The 17,407-nt window shown below is 42.6% G+C and overlaps 1 protein-coding gene across 1 annotated transcript; it reads left to right on the top strand.

The window, feature by feature from the left end:
* The first annotated feature begins 2,501 nt into the window (after positions 1–2,501).
* LRAT (lecithin retinol acyltransferase) lies at positions 2,502–3,638 on the top strand. The gene is made up of 2 exons (XM_041395756.1): positions 2,502–3,044; positions 3,486–3,638. The coding sequence occupies exons 1-2, from the start codon at positions 2,502–2,504 to the stop codon at positions 3,636–3,638; spliced, it is 696 nt and encodes a 231-aa protein (XP_041251690.1).
* Positions 3,639–17,407: the final 13,769 nt, after the last annotated feature.

Raw genomic sequence — 17,407 nt, forward strand, 5'->3', positions numbered from 1 at the left:
GTCTCCTTCTCATTGAAGAAATTCCTCTTCTTCGGTTTCATCCTGGTTTCCTTTCTGGATTTACTTGAAATGGGCCCTGGTGATTTTGGGATTAAAGCTAACTGGCATGAAGAAAGCAAACAAAGATTGCCTCCATGTGAAAGATCCCATTGGGAAGTGTATCTGCCAGGGAGTTAATTGAATTCCTCTACCTACCTTTGGACAGGGAAGAGAAATCTGAACTGCAGGACTACCACCTGTTTCAGCAAAGATCATTCAGACACTCCCTAGACAGCTTAAGGGAAGGGGAGAGGGGGAGTCCTCAGGTGGCAGTGCAGGGCAGGAATGATGCTTATCCACACAGGAGGGAAACAGGAACATTTCTGTGCCAGGACTTTTGTGGAGTCTTGACAACATTCTGTGCCTCCAGCTCTGGACCACCTGCTGTGACCATCACCAAATGGGTGAGACCCTTTATGAGAATGAGGTGTTTAAATTTCCCCTCATCATTAAAAAAAATGCACTAGTTAAGAAGTTCCTCCTCCTCCTCCTCCCCCTACTTTTATTTACTTGTAGCAAAAGCCTCAAACCTTCAAATATGTTTTTTTAACAGCTGGATTTGAAAATATGCTGGTTTAATTATATAATCATGTGTGTCTGGTGGCTAATCCACAGGGTTCCTGTACAAGCATCATAAGCTACATCTAAAAGGTATTTTCTCTTTTGTAAGTGATGTGATTTGAAGTAGGGGTCTTGAGAGGGGTAAGCTTCTGTTGCATAAAAATTTGGCTGAAACTCCAAAGAAAATCCCAAAGGCCTGATCACTCCTGTTAGTAGTGCTGAGGCTCTGGCCTGTAATCAGCAAGTGAACAAAAGCTTACGGGGGCCTCTTTCTTTACAGAGCAAGCAAGGTGAGGATAGTCTTAGCTTCCCAGGAAGTTGCTCTCTGCTCCAAGCAGGAGGAAACGGAAGGGTACCAACCATTGTCTTTTGCTGACAAGTAGTGAGGTAACCCCCTCCCCTGAAATATTGTCTTTACTGAGGAAGTGGGAAATTTTGCTGTTGGTTCATCAATAAGCTTTCATGTTTACAAGATCCTGAACCTGGGTTCAGAATCTGTGAGGGTACAAGGCTCTCACCTGCCTGGGTCCTTTGCATGCCCTTTGCCTTCCGAATCATACCAGAGTTGTTTGCTAGTGGCAAGAAAAGGGATAGTGAACGTTTTCTCTTTTTTGCTGGTGTGACCAAAGGGATTCTACAGCTCTGGGGTGGTCTGGAGGTCTCATTCGTGTTCCATAGTTTAAAATAACTGAGGAGAGAAAAATAACCTACTGTTTCAACGCGGTTTGCCTGTGGAGAGCTGCCAAGCTGTTACACACGCCATCGCTTCTCTTCCCGCTTCCCCGTTTCGTATTTGGCATCCTGAGGTTGCAGTGTTTGCCCGAGTTTAAAGGAAGATGCTCCACCAAACTTGTCCAGCATTCTTACACGCATATCCCTTTCTCCTTCCCCCTCCCTCCGCCCGTTCCGCGTTTCTCAGAAGCGAAAGCTTCCCCCTGCAGCCGGAGCGACAGCTCCGGGCCGGAGCGGCTGCGGCACGAACAAAGATCCGTGGCAGCGGGCCGGGGCACTCGGTGAAAGGCTGCAGCCGTGGCCACCTCCCCTGCCACTCTCCGCGCCCTGTCATCTTCCAGGTAAAATGAATGTCTGCCCCATCCATCATCCCGCCATCCCCGAGGGGGCGGGACCCTGCTTGGTTAGTGAAACTTCCGAGCCCCGATCGGGCGGCATTGTTGACCTGACAGGGCTGCTCCTTTGTGGGCTCCGTTGCCAGGATTTAGCCATTTGCATAATGGATTAGCATGAAACTGAACGCACGGGAATGCCGTTCCGCCGCTTCCCACTCTTTCTTAGCTGGCGGACCTTTGGGGCGAGTTAATTTATAAATGTGACTTGCCGCTATCCCTCGGAGACCTCTTTCCTTTCAGGGAAGACAGACGCTCCCTCCCCTGTCCCGCCGCCGTGCGAGCACCGTGGCAGCCCGCCCGGCCCCCCCGATCCGATCCGGTCGCCGCTTGGCGCCCGCGACTGCCGGGGCGGGCACCCGGAGCCCCTCAGGTCCCGCAGGCGGGGGGAACGTGCACGAAGCGGCTGTGGCCCCGGGAGCCCCTCGCTGCTCTCCCCGGGGCGGGTGAAGGGTTTTACTCGCACTTTTCCGTGCGCTTCTACCTGGGCAGCGCGGGCGGTAGACGGGGCGGAGCTGCGGGTGGCTCCAGGCTGCGGGCACCACGCCATCCCAAGGGCCGAGCCGCCGCCGCGGCCGGACCGAGGGACGCCGGGCCGGCTGAGAGTGCCCGCCGCGCCCCCCGGTAAAGCCCGGCCGGTCCTCGGGGCGGGCGCTCCCCGCACGCCCCTCACCCGGTGGGCCGGCCCGGGTGCCCGCCCCGCCCCGCCGATAGCCTAGAAAAGCGGTGCCGGGGGCTAGGAGCGACTCGGAGGCACCGACGGTTTCCCCGCCGACCATGAAGAACCCGGTGCCACAGGCGGCCTCGCTGCTGCTGGAGAAGCTGATGCTCCTCGTCCACATCCGGCCATTGCCCGCGGGCTCCGCCGGGGAAACGCCACCGCCTGCACCAGGCTACTACGACACCAGCTGCTTCAAGCGAGGAGACCTGCTGGAGGTGCCCCGCACCCTCTTCATCCACTTCGGCATTTACCTGGGCGAGAACCGCGTCGCCCATTTGATGCCCGACATCCTGCCCTCCATCACCGGCGATCGTCGGCAGATCCAGCAGGTGGTGACCAACAAGCGGCTAATCCTGGGCGTCATCGCCAGGACGGCCAGCGTCCGGGTGGACACGGTGGAGGACTTCGCTTACGGCGGCAGCATCCTGGTCAACCACATGGACCGGCTCTTCGAGGACCAGGTGCTGGGCAGCGAGGAGGCGGCCCGCCGGGCAGAGAAGCTGGTGGGCGCCACGGCCTACAGCCTGCTCTGGAACAACTGCGAGCACTTCGTCACCTACTGCCGATACGGAGCCCCCGTCAGCTTCCAGACCGACAAGGTACGGCCCGGCCAGCGGCGGCGCTGCCCTTCCCGCGGCGGGCCCGCTCCCCGGAGCTGGGCCGGCCGCCGCCGCGCCGCTCTTCCCGCGGCGGGCAGTGCCGCCGGCGCGGAGCTGCTCGGGACGGCGGCGAGCCTGGCCTCAGCTGGCTTCAAGAGGCGAGGAAAGCGAAGCTGAATTAGTAGAATAATTAATACGCTTCTAAAATGCTCTGAAGCTACAGGTTGTAGCCGGAGTCACAGGCAGTACCGGGGCTGATGGCTGGGGGTGATGCGGTGCCAGTCCAGCTCTTCCCTCTTTCCCTCCCTCCGGGGAGCTTGTGTGAGAGCTGAGGCAGCAACCGCTGCTCTGTCCCGAGAGAGTGGGCATTGCCAGCTCTGCAGCCAAAGCTTTCCTCTTTAAATCTCATCTTTTGCACCTTTTTTTTTTTTTTTTCCCCAGTTCTGTGAGACTGTGAAGATTCTTATTCGGGACCAGAGGAGCGTCCTTGCATCGGTGCTTGTGGGACTAGCGTCTATAGTCTGCCTAGGTGTGGCACCCTCCACCACACTCCCCACCATCTTCATTCCCTTCTTTCTGTGGATGGCTGGCTAAGAGCCTTCCTGGAGTCTTCCATCCAGCGTCTGTATATAGGATGTATACTACTGTATTTATGAAAGCATACATTACTCACTGGCATCGTGTAAAGTTTCTTAACTTTGTGCACCATTTTAAAATGCAACTTTGTCTAGAACACAGTGCACAAGGCATAGCTTACTGTGTAAGCCAAATAACAGATTTCCTGAAAATCTTGGTATATTTTAACACGCCTTTAAATCATGGAAAAAGTAGGGTTGCGATGCAGTTCTGCTCCTTGTCTTTAGCCAAAAATGATTCCAATAACATCCTTCATGTTCTTCAGTTGTTTAGCTGCATAGCTGGGTGCCATAACTATTAATAAAAATGGATGATGGAGTTCCACAAAGTGATGGAAATGGAGAACAAACTGCTTACCTCTTCCTTTTATAGATACAGTGTATATTCAGAAATTACTGTCTCCATTCCTAAAATACTCCTTGGTGGAAATGCTAGTACATTGACTCTTTCCTGAGAGCAAAGAAGAAAAACCAATCCTGAGCTGGGTGCTGCGGGAGCACATTTGGCCAGACCAGTTAAAGTAGTTTCCCTTTTGGGAAATGTTCAGAAATTTGTCATTTGCATTAATAGTGTAAACACTTGCTACCTTACTGAACAACTTTTTAATTGGGTTAGTGATAAGGAAAGATGGCAATTCCTCACCACGTTCCTTGCCAGTGATAGTGGCTAATATGGCTAATATAAACAGCTACAGAGGGATTTAGGAGTTTTAGGAAGAAATTAGCTTGCTTTATGTCAACTAGTGATGTACAGATGCTGGGACATTTCCAGCATTCCAGGGCACATGGCAGGGAGGAGGAAGACAGACACCAATTTAATTCCTACCATTCCTCAGCAGTGGAACCTGTGTAGGTGCTGTAAAGTATCAGGGATCATTGAAGCAGTTTCTATAGTGACTATATTGTCATTTTGGATATTGCCTTAAAACACTCTCAGTGAAAGACATGTCTTCCTAGACTCATCTCTTGTAAGTATTATTCACTTTCAAGCCAGTAGCTGGTGCTAGAAACTTTTTATCTTCAATGCTGAGCCCTTTCAGTTTATCAAGAATGTGTAAAGTTGGATTTGAAATCAACTTCATGTAGGCAATTATTTAAATGCTAAAAACTTTTGCTATTTTTTTTTTCTTAGCAAGGTCTTTTATGTATGCAGAGAAATTGTTCAGCTCCTGGCATGCCTTGTGTGCATACATGTGCTAACTTGTTCACATGCTGTGCTTGCCTTCCCTTCTAGTTAAAGGTCAATATGATGGTGTCTTCACCAAGGACTCAACCTCAGATTTACTTCTACTAATGGAGTGCAGTGTCCTGCCATCAGCTCTGTTGCTGAAATGGCCACTTGCCCATTTTTAGAGAGACTTCTTTTAACTATAAACTGTAGCCATGATATTATGAAAAATCCTTTGCTGGGATTTTTCCTCTCCTGAGAAGCTGAGGAGCCTCAGGAGAGAAAGGTAAACAATTACTATCTGCTGCTGTGGAATGCAACAGGTGCATCCGTGATTGGTCCATGTGGATTGTTTTCCATTGATGACCAATCACAGCCACCTGTGCCAAGGCTGTGAGCAGTCACAGGATTTTGTTATTCTATTCTGTTCTGTTCTTGTTGTAGCCTTCTGATCTCTCTGTTCTTTTAGTATAGTCTTAATGTAGCATTTTAATATAATATTTAAAATAATAAATCAGCCTTCTGAAATGGAGTCAAGCCTCGTGTCTCCACACACGGAGAGTCCTCAACAGTAAACCCCTTCCTCCTTCCCCTAGACCTTACAGGTGCTTGAAGGTTGGATTTTTAGAACTGAGAGTCTACTTAGCTATTCTCTAATCATCATCTTCTGGCTGCTCCACCATAACCGACGAAGAATGTAAAGACTGGGGTGAAATTCCAGCTCATAGGAAAGAGCAGCATGACTCCTACTGCCATCAAATAGGGGATTTCAGCCCAGCTTTCACATGTTCAGTCGGCAGCCCAGCTCTGAGCAGCTGGGTATCAATTACTGCTGGATCCTTGTAAACAACTTCTATTCTGCTTTGAAAGATTGCAATGCTTACTGTAACTGTTGCTGGTAAACTTTTGAAATTAAGGTGATTTTTAATTAACATGAGTTACTTTTTCATAGTGTATGCATTAGTATATTTACATAAACTCCAATGTATGTGGTTTTTTTACTTGCTGTGAATAAGGCATGAGCTGTAGTCATAACTGTAATTATATGAATTTTATTCATTTAAAAATGTCTACTGACCTCTTGAAATTGAGTATAATGCTGTAGCATTACTCTTAGATGTCCCAGTAGGGCACTGAACAAGCCATTAACATGCAGTTACATGGTGTCTGATTACAGGTGGGCTTTTCTTTTACCTTTTATTTAATTGGGATTTATAAGAATTCCTGTAATTCTTACAATCCACATATACAATAAACAACGGGGTCATGACCAGTAACTGAATCACATGTGGGACTCTTGGAAGGCAGGGACATGTTCCTGCTCTAGCTTTGGTATCAAAGGACGTGTGCTCCTGCACTGCTAACACTGTTGAGCAAAAAGCATCCAGATTGACTAAACTGGGATTTTCATAGGTGTCTACGAAAGAAATGAAAGCAGTTTCTTGCAGGCTTTCAGATGTATTAGTAGAGAATTTTCCTTCAGCATATAAAATTTTAAACTTATGGAATGCTGTGAAATGGTCTAGAATGTCTTGCTGCATCCTTTCATCAAAGACAAGTCATAATGGCATAGGAGCAGAAATTCAGCTGCATGTTTAGGCATTTTTCCTACCAACTGTAGTTCTAGCAAAGATCTGGAAATTTTGTTGAAGTCAGGCATGAGTCAAATCAGTCATAGTCTGAGGAGAAAAACAAGACTAGCAGGCATGAATTTTCGTGTTCAGCTCAGCGGGTGGTGTTTGTGCTCTGAAATATTTTGGTAAATGTCAGTGTCAACTTTTTTTTCTGTAATTACTCGAGTAAAAATAAGCACTAGCTGGAGCATTGCATTTCAGACTTGAGCTCAACTGTGATGCCATTGAAATGAAGGAGCTAGTTATAATAAGAAAAACACAGAAAACTGTGGAGCAGTTCAGCTGTTGGGGAAATGAGTGTACTTAGAAGTGAAATTGTTCATTGGTAACTGTAAGTGATGGTGATGGGGAGTGTAAATCCAGAGCCACAGCTCATTATAGTGGGGACTGTTTTGAAAAGCTGTGTGGTTAAACCAGAATACGTAATGAAGGAATATAAGGAGTGAAGGAGTATTTCCGTGCCACTGGAAAAGGCAAGTAGTGAAGACATCAGGTTTAAGGATAGATGTTTCACTTCAGGCTTCCAAGGAAAACAAAAATAAAATGAGTAAGGTTCAAAATGTTTTTAGAAAACCCTTGTTTAAAAGAAATGAACAAAAAAGGTAAGTTACTAAATGAAGACATTAGAACAGTGTGCTTTCTGGTTTTCTGTTTGCATTTATTTTAGCTTGGAACATAAATGATTACTCATTCTGTGGTGAATAGTCGTCTGCTGCTTGATTTCACTCTCCATTCTTCTGTGCTGAAGGAGAATGCTACATATAAATACTGTTGAGGCTTTTAATGAAAACAAAATCATAGTAATACTTGTTAAAGGCTGAGGGGGTAGGGAAGAGGGACTTAAACTTGTGTGTGACTTGACATCAGCCAGACAGGTTTTAGAATGCAGAATGCAGCACCAAGAAACATTAGAACTGTGGTCTCTAGAAATTATATGGTGCTGTATTATTTGTTGCATGTTCTCACATTAAAAGCATCACACACCACTGGATGATACAGAACCAAGTTAGACAGTCATTAGCATCTCCTTTATCCACTGAAATTAAAGTTCTCAGGTGACTTGGAGTATTTCCTCATTATGCTTTGTAATAGCTTTGGACTTGATTCATCTGAGTACTTAGCTGTCGTGAATGAGCTTTCCAATGAGAAGTGAAGATAGAAACGCTTAGTAGTTTTGAAGCTCTTTGCTGTAGTGCATTCCAGTTTCTTGTCAGCCTTACAAAAATCTTTCAGAGCATCGTGCTAGTAGAATAAACAATCTCTTCTCCTGCAGGAATGGAACACTAAAAGTATTTGAAGGCTTTTAAAGGCATAATTTCTTAAAAAAAATATTCTGCTGTGTTCTGTGATGTAGCTTCAGGTCTGAAGTCAAGGGAACATTTCGGATACGGTCCTGAGTGCTCAGTGCTCAGAGACTGTGGGAGAAGGGGGGCAAGTGGGGAGACCATTAGGAGGCTTAAGTCAGAATTACATTGCTTCCAGTAACACAGTTCGGTCTTTCACAAAACTGGGGATTTGGAGTAACTGTTTCTGTGTCTCACAGGGCAGAAAACTCTGTAAGATTTTCTGTAGCTTTTTTAGGTTTTCCCTTTTTATAAGAGAACTTTGTTTAGCCATGTGGCTTTGTTTCAGAAGTTGCCTCTTCTGTACTGTGTGTCTGTAAACTGCAAAACTGTTGGTGGCTGCCCTGTGCTAGTGTGATTCGGAGCAAATCAGCTGCACAGTCCCCTACAACTATATCACAACACCTACATCTTGGTGCTTGGTCTGAACAAAGCAGTGGGAATGTGACAGGCAGATAATGCAGGTTTATTTTACTTGCAAGGGCAGGGCCTATTAAGTGTGGGGAATGCAGAAGTGTGTGCCTGAAGACTCAGATGCAGGACAGTGTTGTGTCTGCCTTCCTGTGCCCAGCTGGAGTTTAGGACACTTGCAGTGGGGTTGCATGTTAGCACAGAGATTAAAAGGATTAACTTGCCTTCCCTTAAATTGAAGTATGCTGTCAATGCCACAGGCTGTAATCTAACCTAGTAAATAAAATGACTGGTGGTCCATCTTCTGACTATGTGGTGGTACACTGTGACTCGTGTGTGTAGCTGGACTACTCCACTGTTTCACCTCTACTGTCTGTGAGTGGCCCTCCAGTTGCCAAGTGCTGCAACTGGAATCATGCAAACACGGGTGTCCATGTACAAATGTGCAAACCTATTTTGCAACATTGTTTAGTTGATAACCCTGGCCAAAATTTTAAGGTAGGAATCCCCATTTGTTACCCAAAACCTGGAGCCTCTTCCTGACTGAGCAGTACTTTGAATGGAAACAGCAATACCAATTTAGAAAGGGTAGAAAAAAATGTGATGGTTACAGCATTTCTGGGGATTTGGGAGACTTGTTCCTAGGACCTTCTCAGTCCATCCTGCAGGAGTTCACAAGACTTTGGATAAAGCTATGGGGTGGCTACCCTTCACTCTTTTTATTTTTAGTCTCATTGTTAGAACAGTGATTATTGACCTTTTTCTTTCTTTAATCAACTCAGGCAACACCTGTGACTTTGAGTTAGAAGGGCAAAATGGTTCTCTGTCCACTCTGTGTTGGAACAGGCTCCTTTGGGATCTCCAGAGGAGAGTGTTGCTTCTTATGGTCTATTGGCCCCTGTGATGTTCACAACAGATCTCTAGATGCAGAAACTGCTAAGACTGGGACATTTCTGGAAGTCATTAATAAAATTTTCAGGTAGAAATAAGGAAGAGTCTATTAGTTTTATCAGAGGTCTGCTTCTTTACTGCACTGTTGCTTTCATTGTAACAAATCCTTTTAATTAAAGCAGATAACCTGCTGTACCTCCCGAACTCTTGGCTACAGTGTCTCTTTTTTAACTCTTTTCTATTTCTATAACCACGACAATAATCGTCTCGGATTTCTGGCTGTTTCCAGGACTTAGTTAATATTTGCATAAGGTTGTAGGTTTTTTTGCATTGGACATACCCAATAAATAAAATGCATGGTTCCTCCCCAGAAGGCATCTTCTCTGCTTGTGAAACCAGAGTTTGTGAGGCTAAGAAGGCATACTATAGTATGTAATTAAGAATACATTCAAATGAAAGGTAATGCTGTGCTTAACTTGCCAAGCCACCTTATGTTCTGTTTGTGCATAGGCTGAGATTTGCACTCATGTTCCTTGTAGTTTTGCAGAGAGTACCTGCATGTTGCCATTTAGTACTGCACATGAACAGAGGGAGGGGTGGGTCTGCTACTCCTACATAGAAGGAAAAAATTAATAATGAATTCTAATCAAAAGTGAAGAAATGTGGATGTGAAGATAATGAGGAGTTTCCCGCACTCCTGCTGGAAATATTGGGGTTAGATATTAAACAGAGTAACTTGCCATCTATATTTGCAGACTGGATTGTAGGTAGCTCCAAGTGAATATCCAGGAGAAGGGAGGCACCTGGTTTCAACCGCTTCATTTAGTGTCTAAATGACATGATAATGCACTGTGTAAGCAGCCTGGAGCCAAGGATGACTTGGTTGCCTCCAGAATCAGAAAGAGCATGGCTGTGAAAAAAGGAGTAGTGCATTTAGCCCTAGGGGGAGGTGGCTGTTCAGCACAGCACCATCTATCCCAACTCTCTTTTGGAGCCTGAACAGATCACGTTTCATGACCCTGTCCTGTACTGCAGTCATACCTGCTCACCTAAAGCAAGATATCTGAATCATGCAAATACACTTCAGACTGTTTCAATTCCATCCCAAGCCTCATTTTATTCCTTGGTGAGTTACACAGGTTGCAGCTTTGACAGTATCTCAGGAGTCCCTTTCAAAGTATTTCAGATTTTGGAAGAGGAGCCTGAAGCTCTCAGGGCTGCAAATAATCTCAGATTGTCATGTATGTAAGGTTGCAATGGCCTGAAGTATACACGAAGATGTAGTCTGTGATATCCAGTCATGTTACTACATCCCATTACTCATCTTTTCATCAACCTTGGGATGTAGACAAACCTCAGCTCCTCTGGAAATCCAAATGTGTAATAAACTAGGACATGGCCTTGACAAATAGGTAAAAATAACATTTCTTCATCCAGTACAGCAGCCATTTATCACGGATGATTGGTAAAGGCAGCTGTTTGTATTCTTTTAGTTACTTTTCCCAATTTCTGGCAGCAAGTAGGTTTGGTCGCACAGTATGCAAGAAAGAATCACTCCAGTGTACAAGTAACTATTTTAGAATGACAATTTCATCATGTATTGACAGACAGGATGTAGACTGTGTATGTCTTTTCAAAAACTTGCCTGGAGAAACCAGTCATTCTCCTTGGCTGATAAACTGAAATTCCAGCAAGGAACAGATTATTTCTATTTCTGATGTCTTTGAGCAATTCCATTAACTAATACTGTTAAAGAATTGAGAACTGTACAGGCAGTAGAGCTGATGCATAGTCATGAAATGTGTTTCAAAATTATAATGAGGTTTTTATGACTTGCAAAGAGATTTTTACTAGCAAGCTGAAAATATCCACCCAAACCAGTTATAGAAGTTACTTTCCCTCAGTAATTTTCTAGTTTGCATTTTTCATTTTGTGGAATGTTTGCATTGAAAGTTGTCTAATAGACAGTACTTAATGCTGCAATTAAATACAAATCTGTGCTTGCAAAAACAGTCTGTTCTTATGGGAAAGACAGTGGATTTGTGACATTAATTGTGAGCTCAGTGTATAACTGAGCATGAAGGCAACATGGGGTGTGAGCAAGATATCTATTTATACAAAAAAACATTTGACCCTAATTTAAAAAAAATGATAAGAGAAATTCCTTTAAAAAAGTTGCAAAATTAGGACTGCACAGTTAAAAGTTATAGCATTACATTTATAATTAAGTAGTACTAAGGTTTATTACAACAGCATCACTGGATTATGTTTCTTCCGGCTAAAACCAATAGGGGCTTTGTTACTGTCTTCATAGAGAGCAAAATTAAATATTGCCACCAATTCCCTGACTTCTTCAAAATCTTGTACCTGTGAAAATTTAATATTGATGGTCAGAAATGAAACCTCAGTAATAATGAACTTTACATAGAATTATGATTTGAAGAATTCTACATATCAAAAAATCTGCAGCTTTGGTTTTTTTTCTTTGTAGTTTTTCAAATCTTTTCAGGCAGCTGTCTACAGATGGTTTTGCACTGCCACCATTATTTCTACCAAATTTTTTGTTGGTCTAGGCAGTGCACCCTTCATGTGGCTTCTGAGATTTTTTTCTGTGAACAAATCTACTCCCATTATTATTTAGGAAAACTGGATCCAATCCAATCCAGAGCTGCAGCAAGACAACCAGACACTGTTAACAACTTTAATACCTTTGAGCACCTTGAGCTTATAGATGAGGGCCAGATTTTTACCCTTAGAGGAAACTGGGAATGACCTTGGCAACATGTGGAAGTCAGTTTAGCAAAGTATCTTCTCCACTGATGAGCAACAGTGAACACTTGAGAACAGGGTACAGGTACAGATGGATTCTTGATGTGTTCTCAGAAGTTTACAGTTCACAAAATTCCAGCTTTAGAGCTTTAAACATTTTCATCATGTTTAATACTCTTACTCTGTGTGAACTTATCTTACTTCATTTTTAGTTTATCAGCCTGACCTTTGAAAGGCTCTATGGCAAGATAGATTATGATATATGAAAAAACACTTTTGAAAATTTGTTGTCCCTCCCCTTCTTGTACAATGGGAACAATGAATAATCATTTGCAGTACTTTTTTTCCACTTACAGTCTTACAGCTCAGATATTCCTGATGTGAAAATCAGAGTTTTTGCTGTTTCCACAAAGTTGTACTTTGGGAAACAGCTCATTTGGCACCATCTTTCTACTACTATGGCTGCCCTCCAAAATTTACTACACATTACACTTAGTCCAACAGTATCATCCTGGATCTCTATAGAGTTGAACACACACATCCTTCAGTCATTACTTGGAATTTACTCATCTGTGCTAAAATGCCTTTTATTAGATTCTCAGTTTAGAACTAATGGGAGGCTCTGTTCCTTCAGAAAAAGAACTAGCATATGTTGAAAACTGCTCTATCACTTTTGTGTTAAATATTGCTACAACTTTTTTTTTCCCCCTATAGCCTAATTCCTCAAAAGACCCTTTCTTTATCACCTTTCAGTTCTATCTCTGGCAAATACCTGGCTTTTAATATATTTTAACAAGGCTTTTTTAAAAAAATTGTTATTATTAGCTTTTATGTTAGTGAGGTGATCCTCTGAATCTATTTTCACTTGGGTCCTCGGGGCTTTAGGTTGTGTTCCTTGTCTGGATATGAGATAGACTTTTTGAAGGGTGGCACTTGTAGTATTATTAGAGAGTGTCCAAAGAGGGGCCAGGAAGATGGTGAAGGGCCTGGAGGGGAAGTCATATGAGGAGTGGCTGAGGTTATTTAGGTTGGCCTAGAGAAGAGACTGAGGGGAGACCTCATTGTGATCTACAGCTTAATAGTGAGTGGTCAAGGTGGGGCAGATGCTGATCTCTCTGTGTGGTGACCAGTGACAGGACCTGAGGGAATGGCATGAATCTGTGTCAGGGGAGGTTTAGGTTCAATATTGGGAAAAGGTTTTCTACCCAGAGGCGGGTTGGGCACTGAAACAGCTCCCCTGGGAAGTCGTCACAGCACCAAGCCTGACAGAGTTCAAGAATCAATTGGGAAATGACTCTTGGGGTGTCCTGTGCAGGGCCAGGAGTTGGAATCAATGATCCTTGTGGGTCCCTTCCAACTCAGGATTCCCTGCGATTCTATAAAGTCTTTGCCTTTGCTTGCCCCAACTTGCGTCCTCCCGGGCCAGAGGTGCAGCGAGGCAGGCAGCGTCCCCGCAGCGTCCAGTGCGGAGACGAGCATCACCACCAACTCGACATGGTGGGAAGAGAGCTGCAGCATCTCCCGGCTGCCAGGAAAAGAGGAGTGGAGCTCCTCCAAAACAACTGCCGCGGCTGACCAAGCGCCTTTTTAAGATAACATACTCCCACCTAGTGGCTCTCTTAGAGTCAGGAAAATGCACCATCTCCAGCAATTGAGAAATTAACTATGGAACTCGCATTTAAAGAACGAGTAAGTGAGATATTTGCGAAGTTGATATAACTTCTCAGTAGGTCTAGAAACGTAGGTTTTGAATTCCTATTTCACTGCTGTACCATCTAACCAGAAATCGGGAAGAAACAGTTAAGCTGCCTAACACTGATTTTATAGTTAGTACTATAGTTATTACTATAGTATATAGTTGCCCACAATGTAGTTAGTGATTCTTAGTCTAGTTTTTCACCACAGTTTTGGTTGTGTCACTAAGCTTTGTAGGACAGACAATAGCTAGATACAGAAAAGCATTTAAAAACTATTCTGTTAGCTGTACTTAATACCGTAAAAACCCTCAAAGATAAATTGTGGTATTCTATGCGTGTATTAGAGACAAATATATAAAAAATGTGTGTATGTATAAATGAAAAACCCAAAATTACAGGTAACATTGCTTCAGGCTTTCTTAATTGTGTCTCCAAGCAGAGTACTATATCCCTAATAAAGAAAATTACACAGAAGCACTGTAAGTTGTTCAACTACAATTGGTATTGACAGTCCAGAGTTTCCTGACTCAAAAGTTAGCTAGCAGCTCACAGCAGCTGGACTGCAAAATTAGAGGATGTGAGCTGGATACATCAATGCCTTTTAGGATTCTCAGTAAAAGCAGGAATTCAAAGCCAAGTATGAGCAACCTAAAGAAACAATGAACTCTTCCCACTTTTCCAGTTATTCAAAAGGTATTTTAAATATTTAAATTTAGGAAAAGTAGAATGAAATCTTGTTGTCCACTGTTGCACTCAATGTAATTTATTTCCATAATTATTTAATATTCAAAAGCTATTGTGATATAAAATCTTCAGACTCCCTGATAAACTTCCACTTAATGTCTAGGTCAGATCCACTATGACCAAAGACTTTACAGTTTAACACTTATTTGGTTTCAGTGCTGAGATATGCACTAAGATTTTCACAGAAACTACCATAAATTCAAGTATTTTTTGGCAATATTTGCAGTGAAATAAAAAACTGAGCAGACAATGTGTCTCAGCTTTTGAGGCCCTTTGGTGAGGACTGAGACACCAGTGTTGTGAGGAAGGAAGCCTGCTTGGTAGTTCTTTGTGCTTCACATCTTTCCGTGAAGAAAAACTCTGGTTTCAAGCTTGTTGCGGCAGTAGCCATTTTCTTGCCAATCCTCTTCAATTCCTCCTCCACAGAAGTGAATAGGATATATCTCTTTTTCAGAATGCTTTTGAAACGTCTGCCTATATATCTCTGTTTCAGAATGCTTTTGAAACGTCTGCTTAAAAAGCAGACTGGAAAGCATTCTGTGATGGTGGAACATCAAAAGACCACAGTGCTGTAGGACAGGATTCTCTGTCTCCCTCAGCCCTTCCCTTCTTCCTGTCCTTTCCTCATTTCACTTTCCTGACATTCACCACTTTTTCCACCAACCCTTTGTGGTGCTACCTTTTCAGCAGTTCCCTTCTGCTCCTTCCCTCTCAGGCTTAGCTGTATTGCCAGAAAACTGCCATTTTGCTCAGTCATAAAAGGCGTGGCTTTTGTTGTGAAGGGCCCAGGTTTTTAGAGAGAACAGAAAGCAATAGTTCTGGACATAATGAGGGGAAAACCAAGAGATTTTATACACTTTGTTAATGCATATTTTACATCACTCCACACTCAGCAATATTGGCTTAAAGTTGATTTAATTCAATTTACATCAGTGCAATTGTTGACATTTGTACTCATCAAAGTGAAGACAGAACTTGCTGCAGGATCCATTTGTTCACCTTCATTGCATATCTTTTAACCTTGCATGTTAAAATCATGTGGCATGTGTCTCAAAGTGGTTTACCAAAAAAGAAACTCTGTATTACATTTTTTTTTCTACAGTTGATATTTTGTTTCCCCCAAATGCTCATTCCAGCAATATTAGATCTTGTAATTTTATAATTAAAAAAGATTTCAACTTTTTAAGGCAGAAAGCTGAATGAGAACAAACCATGCTTTTCAAGAAAAAAGACCCCTTAGGCACGAGGATGCCTTGTTAGGAAGATCCTAATAAACAAACATTGCAGTGCTTGATAAAGTGAAATCCAAAATTAAATGGACTGATTGACTGAAATGAAGTCTTTCCAGACAGCTTACTATAATTAGATTTACAGTCATATTATGTCTAGGTTTTCTACAGAGACCTTTGTCTAAACTTCAAAGGATGTCTGGTTCCTTTTAAAGTATTTCTCCTACCTACATATCAAACCTGTCAGAGTGCAGAGAAATACTACATACCTTCTTTTTCTGCTCCAGGCCATAGTAAAATTTACTCTGACAAAAAAAAAAAAAAAAATTCTAATGCTTCTATTAAAGTATATTACAACTGCAGTAATAGCCCTCTCCAGGAATATATATGGTAGGACTTGCTGGCATTCCAATAAAACAGAAGTTAAATATCAAGGACTTCTGTGTTACAGCTACCTAAAATAACTTAGAAGGAAAAGCACTGTCTGGTGCAGTGCTATAAAATAAAATGTGTAAGAAAAAGACCTCTTTCACATTTTCAAATCTAGCCAAAAGGAATCTATGTCATAATCTTGGCGAGACTCTGCCCTCATTCCTCATCCATCAGATTCGTGAGAGTTTCAACTAGACATTAGTGAGGAAACAAACTCAGTGTTAAAAGGAATTGTATAAAGCTTTGGGGCAAACAGTATATTATTTGCAATTTAAGGTAATTTTCTAACCAGAATTGGTGCCAAATGCTTTTTGGTAAATTATGCTGTAATTCTTGTACAATAATCCTACAATAAGTTTTTGTTCATCAGGTTTGAAAGCTAAACAGCTATGTCCTGAGGTACTGATTCAATAGAGCAATAAAAAAATAAACGCTATGATAAATACCAAAACATGTTTTGGGCCTGGTTCTTTTTTCCTCTTCTTTCATAAAAGTTCATGAAAAACAAGCAAATAAAACTTTCAGGTGTGTAAAATATCTTCTGAAGATCTGAAGTTATCCAATACAGTTCTTGATTTAATAAAAAATATTACATTCCCCTGTAAATTATGTCTTACTAGGAGAAAGAGTTCAAATATTAAGCTTAGATTTTATTATGAGTCATGGCAAAATCCAAGAAAAATACAGGCTATAAACAGCTGTTCTTAGTAAAGCCTAATTATAGTCAAATTGTCAAAGAAAAGCAGCTCCCACCTGTGGGCAAGGGTGCACTGAAAACTCTGATACCCAATAGAGTTGGGGAACAGAGGAAGAAAAGGATCATTAATTTCTTTCAGAAAGGCAAAGGTCTTTAGCTCCTATGTTCACCTTTAATGTTTAATAAGAGATTATAAACATGGAATACTTTTAGGTGATTTTTACATTATCTTTTATTTATGCCATAAAGTGAAAAACCTGATTGCAAATTTATATGTTTTCCTTGAGGCTTTCTGATGTACTCCAGAAATGGCTGTACATGGCAACCTATCCAGTAAGGTGTCACTCACATGAAATACAAAGAAAATGTTGAGGAATTGTGGGTTCAGTTTTTTTGGGGTTTTTTTTTTTGGTTTTTTTTTTCACCTAAAAGAGATTGCCTGCATTCCTTCAGTATTTCCCACCACCAATAACAACTGAGACACATAGAGTTTTCAGCCAGGGAGTGAGCAAATCTCTAAGGTAACAGGAACACACAGCGGCAGTCAAAATGTCACAAACTTTATTTGACTTAATATACTCCAAACTGATTCCTGTGAGAGGTTCCGTGGCTGGGGGGGGGGGCGGGAATAACCAAACAAAAACCAAACAGGCACCTGAAATGAAAAGGTGGTGATATTTAATCTTGAAGGCAATAGCTTTGGTATGTTGGCC

Source organism: Onychostruthus taczanowskii, unplaced genomic scaffold, assembly GCF_017590055.1.
Source record: "Onychostruthus taczanowskii isolate IOZ18803 unplaced genomic scaffold, ASM1759005v1 scaffold12, whole genome shotgun sequence".
Classification (NCBI taxonomy): Eukaryota; Metazoa; Chordata; class Aves; order Passeriformes; family Passeridae; genus Onychostruthus; species Onychostruthus taczanowskii.